This window comes from Manacus vitellinus, unplaced genomic scaffold, assembly GCF_001715985.3.
Source record: "Manacus vitellinus isolate BGI_N305 unplaced genomic scaffold, ASM171598v3 scaffold_190_pilon, whole genome shotgun sequence".
NCBI classification, from domain to species: domain Eukaryota; kingdom Metazoa; phylum Chordata; class Aves; order Passeriformes; family Pipridae; genus Manacus; species Manacus vitellinus.
This window is the reverse complement of record NW_021939330.1, coordinates 1-5,676: the sequence shown is the minus strand read 5'-3', so window position 1 is coordinate 5,676 and position 5,676 is coordinate 1. Positions and strand designations below refer to the sequence as shown.

Genomic DNA, 5,676 nt, shown 5'->3' with positions numbered 1-5,676 from the left:
GGTCAAGAGGTCGCCATTTGTGTCACCAACAGATTCCTGTTTGAAGGCAAACAACCACGTTTTAGTCCAAAAAACTCGTGTTTTGAGAAATAGGAGGAGCCAGCGGCGACCTCTTGGGTGCTGGTTAAAGTTAGACTTGAGGAGTTCATGGAATCATGGAATGGGTTGGGTCGGGAGGGACCTTAAAGCTCGTCCAGCCCTGGGCAGGGACACCTTCCACAGCCCGGGAGGTTCCACCCGGGTTTCCATGGAAAAACCTTTCCCAGTTAAACCTTCCTGGAGCCGTTTAAGGCTCGGGAGGAAAATCTCAGCTCAGGCCCTCGAGCTTTGCTGCCCCAACTGGGACGATCCAGTCCCTGTTTTCCCACAGCCCCCAGTCCAAACGAGCACTTTGGAAAGGCCTCCAACGCCTTTCTCGTAGCGTTGAGTTGAGTTGAGTTGAGCTGAGCTGAGCCGGCGGCGGCTCCGAGTCAACGGGGCGGGAGCCAAAGGGAACGTTCCGTCGGTGACGTCGGGTTCTTCCCTCGCTGCCAGACAAAAAAAGGGGTGAAGAGGAAAGCAGACACCACGACCCCCACCACCATCGACCCGATCCACGACTCGTCGTCGCTGCCCGCCGAGCCCAAGTCCGCCAAGCTGGGCCCGCGGCGGGAGAGCGGCCGCCCCGTGAAGCCTCCAAAGAAGGACGTTCCCGACTCGCAGCAGCACGCGGCGGAGAAGAGCAGCAAGGTCTCGGAGCAGCTCAAGTACTGCGGCGGGATCATCAAGGAGATGTTCGCCAAGAAGCACGCGGCCTACGCGTGGCCCTTCTACAAACCTGTGGACGTGGAAGCCCTGGGGCTGCACGACTACTGCGACATCATCAAGCACCCCATGGATCTGAGCACAATCAAAGTAAGCTCGGCCTTGGGGCAGAGGGGGGTGTTCAGCGGGAGCACGGCGGATTTGGCCTCGTGCCGAGTGCGACGTGCCGGCTCTGGCTCGGCCGCGGGGTTTGGGGGCCTTTGGGCTCTCCTTCTCCTCTTGATTCCCTGACTTTGGGGAAGGACAAATGCCCCGGCTCCGTGAACCGACCGACAACCCAGAATCCAGAAATTTGGGTGCCTCTGAGGGGGTTAAATTAAATTATCCCTTAAATTGTCCCTTAAATTGTCCCTTAAATTGTCCCTCTCCCAAAGTTTTGTCCTTCTGTCGAATTCCACGTTCCCAACTGGGAACCGACCGAAAACCCAGAATCCAGAAATTTGGGTGCCTCTGGGGGGGTTAAATTAAATTATCCCTTAAATTATCCCTTAAATTATTCCTTAAATTGTCCCTTAAATTATCCCTCTCCCAAAGTTTTGCCCTTCTNTCTTTTGACCAAAACACGTCCTTCTTTTGACCAAAACCAGCCTTTCTTTTTGACCAAAACAAGGAGTTCTTTTGACCAAAATTGGTGGTTCTTTTGACCAAAATCAGCAGTTCTGTTTGACCTAAACTAGTCTGTCTTTTTGACCAAAACAAGCTTCTCTTTTGACCAAAACAAGTCACTCTTTTGACCAAAACAAGTCACTCTTTTTGACCAAAACAAGCATCTCTTTTGACCTAAACTAGTCACTCTTTTTGACCAAAACCCGTCGTTCTTTTGACCAAAACAAGTCACTCTTTTGACCAAAACAAGTCACTCTTTTGACCAAAGCTAGCATCTCTTTTGACCAAAACAAGTCACTCTTTTGACCTAAACTAGTCACTGTTTTTGACCAAAACAAGCCTCTCTTTTGACCAGGTTACTCTTTTTGACCAAACCCCGTCGTTCTTTTGACCGAAACACAACATTCTTTTGACCAAAACCAGATTCTCTTGGACCAAAGCAATTTAGTTCCTCTGCATCAAAATCAGTTGTTCTTTCTGATGGAACTTGGTGGTTCTTTGACCCAACATTAGTTTGCCCCCGTGACCAAAACCAGTCGAAAGAGCCCCGTGAAATCCGTCCCGTCGAACGTTCTGGCAGAGGCTTGTCTTGTTTTTTCTCTCCTCTCCCCCCTAGTCCAAGCTGGAGAACCGGGAGTACCGGGATGCTCAGGAATTCGCGGCCGACGTGCGGTTGATGTTCTCCAACTGCTACAAGTACAACCCCGCCGACCACGAGGTCGTGGCCATGGCGCGGAAGCTGCAGGTGAGGACGCGCCCCTTTGTCCCCTGTCGGGGCCTCTTTACCCTTGGAATGACATCCCAACCCACCCCAGTGGTGAATAACGACCCCGAACGACCCTTTTCCCCCTGGAAGTGCTGCAGGAGCTGACCTGGATCCGCCCAGTTCCCTCCTCTCCGCTGGGTTGGGTTTCACGTTGCCTTTTTCCCGTCCCTTAGTTGGTGGTGGAGGAGCAGGAAGGCGAAGCGCGGCTCCAAAATGTCCCTTTTTCCCCCCAAAATGTATAAAGAGGAAACCAGGGGCTGTTCCTGCTGCTTTAGGTCCCTCTCCAGTCGCTCTCCCAGGCGAGTTTTCCGCCCTCTGCTCGTTTCTGAAGGGTCTGTGATGAGTTTAATGAGCTCCTGGTGGATCCTCACGGCTCCAGTGAAGGCTTTGGCTTCACACGCGAGCTCCGGCGCTCCCAACAACCACCTGGATTCCTTCATTTCCTGGGAATTCTGAGTTTCCGTGTGGCTGAAGCAGGAAAAACACATCATTCCACGTGTTCTGAGCTCCATTGCTCCTGAAAACCACCTGGATTCCTTCATTTCTTGGGAATTTGGAGGTTCCNCTACTGCGACATCATCAAGCACCCCATGGATCTGAGCACAATCAAAGTAAGCTCGGCCTTGGGGCAGAGGGGGGTGTTCAGCGGGAGCACGGCGGGTTTGGCCTCGTGCCGAGCGCGACGTGCCGGCTCTGGCTCGGCCGCGGGGTTTGGGGGCCTTTGGGCTCTCCTTCTCCTCTTGATTCCCTGACTTTGGGGAAGGACAAACGCCCCGGCTCCGTGAACCGACCGACAACCCAGAATCCAGAAATTTGGGTGCCTCTGGGGGGGTTAAATTAAATTATCCCTTAAATTATCCCTTAAATTATCCCTTAAATTGTCCCTTAAATTGTCCCTCTCCCAAAGTTTTGTCCTTCTGTCGAATTCCACGTTCCCAGCTGGAAACCGACCGAAAACCCAGAATCCAGAAATTTTGGTGCTTCTGGGGGGGGTTAAATTAAATTATCCCTTAAATTATCCCTCTCCCAAAGTTTTACCCTTCTGTCGAACTCCACGTTCCCAGCTGGGAGGCTGACGGGGAGGAAATGTGGGAGCTGAGCGTGGGATCCTGGATCCAGGTGGATCCAGGGATGAGAGGGACAGAGGAACCTCAACCCTCTGGAGTTTTCATTTTTTTTTTTTCCCCCTCTTAGGAACGCTGAAATTTGGTTTTTTAGGGAAAATCTCTGTCATTGTGTGAATCTCCCCGTATTTTAGCCCAGGAGAGACCCCAGAGCAGAAATCCTGGGAATGGGGGTTTGATTGAAACCAAACCCATTTCTAATCCCTTTTAAAACACAGGCTGGTCTCTCTCAAAAGTTGGTCTTCTCCTAAGCTCGGGGAGAAGAACCAAAACCAGTTGTTCTTTTGACCAAAACACGTCCTTCTTTTGACCAAAACCAGCCTTTCTTTTTGACCAAAACAAGGAGTTCTTTTGACCAAAATTGGTGGTTCTTTTGACCAAAATCAGCAGTTCTGTTTGACCTAAACTAGTCTGTCTTTTTGACCAAAACAAGCCTCTCTTTTGACCAAAACAAGTCACTCTTTTGACCAAAACAAGTCACTCTTTTTGACCAAAACAAGCATCTCTTTTGACCTAAACTAGTCACTCTTTTTGACCAAAACCCGTCGTTCTTTTGACCAAAACAAGTCACTCTTTTGACCAAAACAAGTCACTCTTTTGACCAAAGCTAGCATCTCTTTTGACCAAAACAAGTCACTCTTTTGACCTAAACTAGTCACTGTTTTTGACCAAAACAAGCCTCTCTTTTGACCAGGTTGCTCTTTTTGACCAAACCCCGTCGTTCTTTTGACCGAAACACAACATTCTTTTGACCAAAACCAGATTCTCTTGGACCAAAGCAATTTAGTTCTTCTACATCAAAATCAGTTGTTCTTTCTGATGGAACTTGGTGGTTCTTTGACCCAACATTAGTTTGCCCCCGTGACCAAAACCAGTCGAAAGAGCCCCGTGAAATCCGTCCCGTCGAACGTTCTGGCAGAGGCTTGTCTTGTTTTTTCTCTCCTCTCCCCCCTAGTCCAAGCTGGAGAACCGGGAGTACCGGGATGCTCAGGAATTCGCGGCCGACGTGCGGTTGATGTTCTCCAACTGCTACAAGTACAACCCCGCCGACCACGAGGTCGTGGCCATGGCGCGGAAGCTGCAGGTGAGGACGCGCCCCTTTGTCCCCTGTCGGGGCCTCTTTACCCTTGGAATGACATCCCAACCCACCCCAGTGGTGAATAACGACCCCGAACGACCCTTTTCCCCCTGGAAGTGCTGCAGGAGCTGACCTGGATCCGCCCAGTTCCCTCCTCTCCGCTGGGTTGGGTTTCACGTTGCCTTTTTCCCGTCCCTTAGTTGGTGGTGGAGGAGCAGGAAGGCGAAGCGCGGCTCCAAAATGTCCCTTTTTCCCCCCAAAATGTATAAAGAGGAAACCAGGGGCTGTTCCTGCTGCTTTAGGTCCCTCTCCAGTCGCTCTCCCAGGCGAGTTTTCCGCCCTCTGCTCGTTTCTGAAGGGTCTGTGATGAGTTTAATGAGCTCCTGGTGGATCCTCACGGCTCCAGTGAAGGCTTTGGCTTCACACGCGAACTCCATCGCTCCCAAAAACCACCTGGATTCCTTCATTTCCTGGGAATTCTGAGTTTCCATGTGGCTGAAGCAGGAAAAACACATCATTCCACGTGTTCTGAGCTCCATTGCNTGAAGCAGGAAAAACACATCATTCCACGTGTTCTGAGCTCCATTGCTCCTGAAAACCACCTGGATTCCTTCATTTCTTGGGAATTTGGAGGTTCCCTGTGGTCGAAGCAGGAAAAACGCATCGTTCCGTGTGTTCCGAGCTCCAGGGATTTCCCACCACAGAACCCCTGCAAGGGGTCAAAACTGTCCAATGTTTGACTTTTAACCCAAATATTCCAACACAGCTCCTTAAAAAAGCCCCAAATCCGTAATTCCAGGCACTTCATTCCCTTCAATCCCGATTTCTCCTGGTTTTTTTGCCTCGGCAGGATCGTGGGCGCGGGTGTCGTTTTCTAAAGCGATTAATTAGAGGGTTTTTTTAATAATTCTGTCCAATTCTGCGCTTGATCCAACCGAGCAGCCGGAGCTGCTCCCAAATCCCCCCAAATCCACAGGGATTTGTGTTCAAGATGCCAAAAAGAGGCTTCAGCCCTGGAGAGGGCGGGAGGCAGGACGGGTTTGGAGAGGACACAGGAAGCAGATCCGAGTGGGAATTCCCATTGCAGTGGGAAAAGCTCAATTCCAGCGGCGTGGAAGGAGGAGGGAATGGGCGTGGAAGGAGAAGAAAGCTCCTAAAAACGGGGGGAAAAGCTGTTAAATCAGTAGGAAAACTCCTAAATCGGTGAAGAAAACCCGGAATAAAGGCGGGAGGAGGGTGAGAAACAGTTCAGGAGGAAGGGGGGAAAACAATCCATGGCAAGGTCAGGGAGAGCCCAG

At 50.9% G+C, this 5,676-nt stretch overlaps 1 protein-coding gene across 1 annotated transcript in view; it reads left to right on the top strand.

Annotated features, from left to right (window-relative positions):
- Window positions 1–2,418, top strand: part of LOC115307371 (bromodomain-containing protein 4-like) — an 8,937-nt gene extending 6,519 nt beyond the window's left edge. The window contains exons 5-7 of the mRNA XM_029959043.1: window positions 449–894; window positions 2,027–2,155; window positions 2,350–2,418. Of these exons, the coding sequence (XP_029814903.1) occupies window positions 449–894; window positions 2,027–2,155; window positions 2,350–2,418 (644 nt within the window). The remainder of the gene's footprint in view (window positions 1–448; window positions 895–2,026; window positions 2,156–2,349) is intronic.
- Window positions 2,419–5,676: the final 3,258 nt, after the last annotated feature.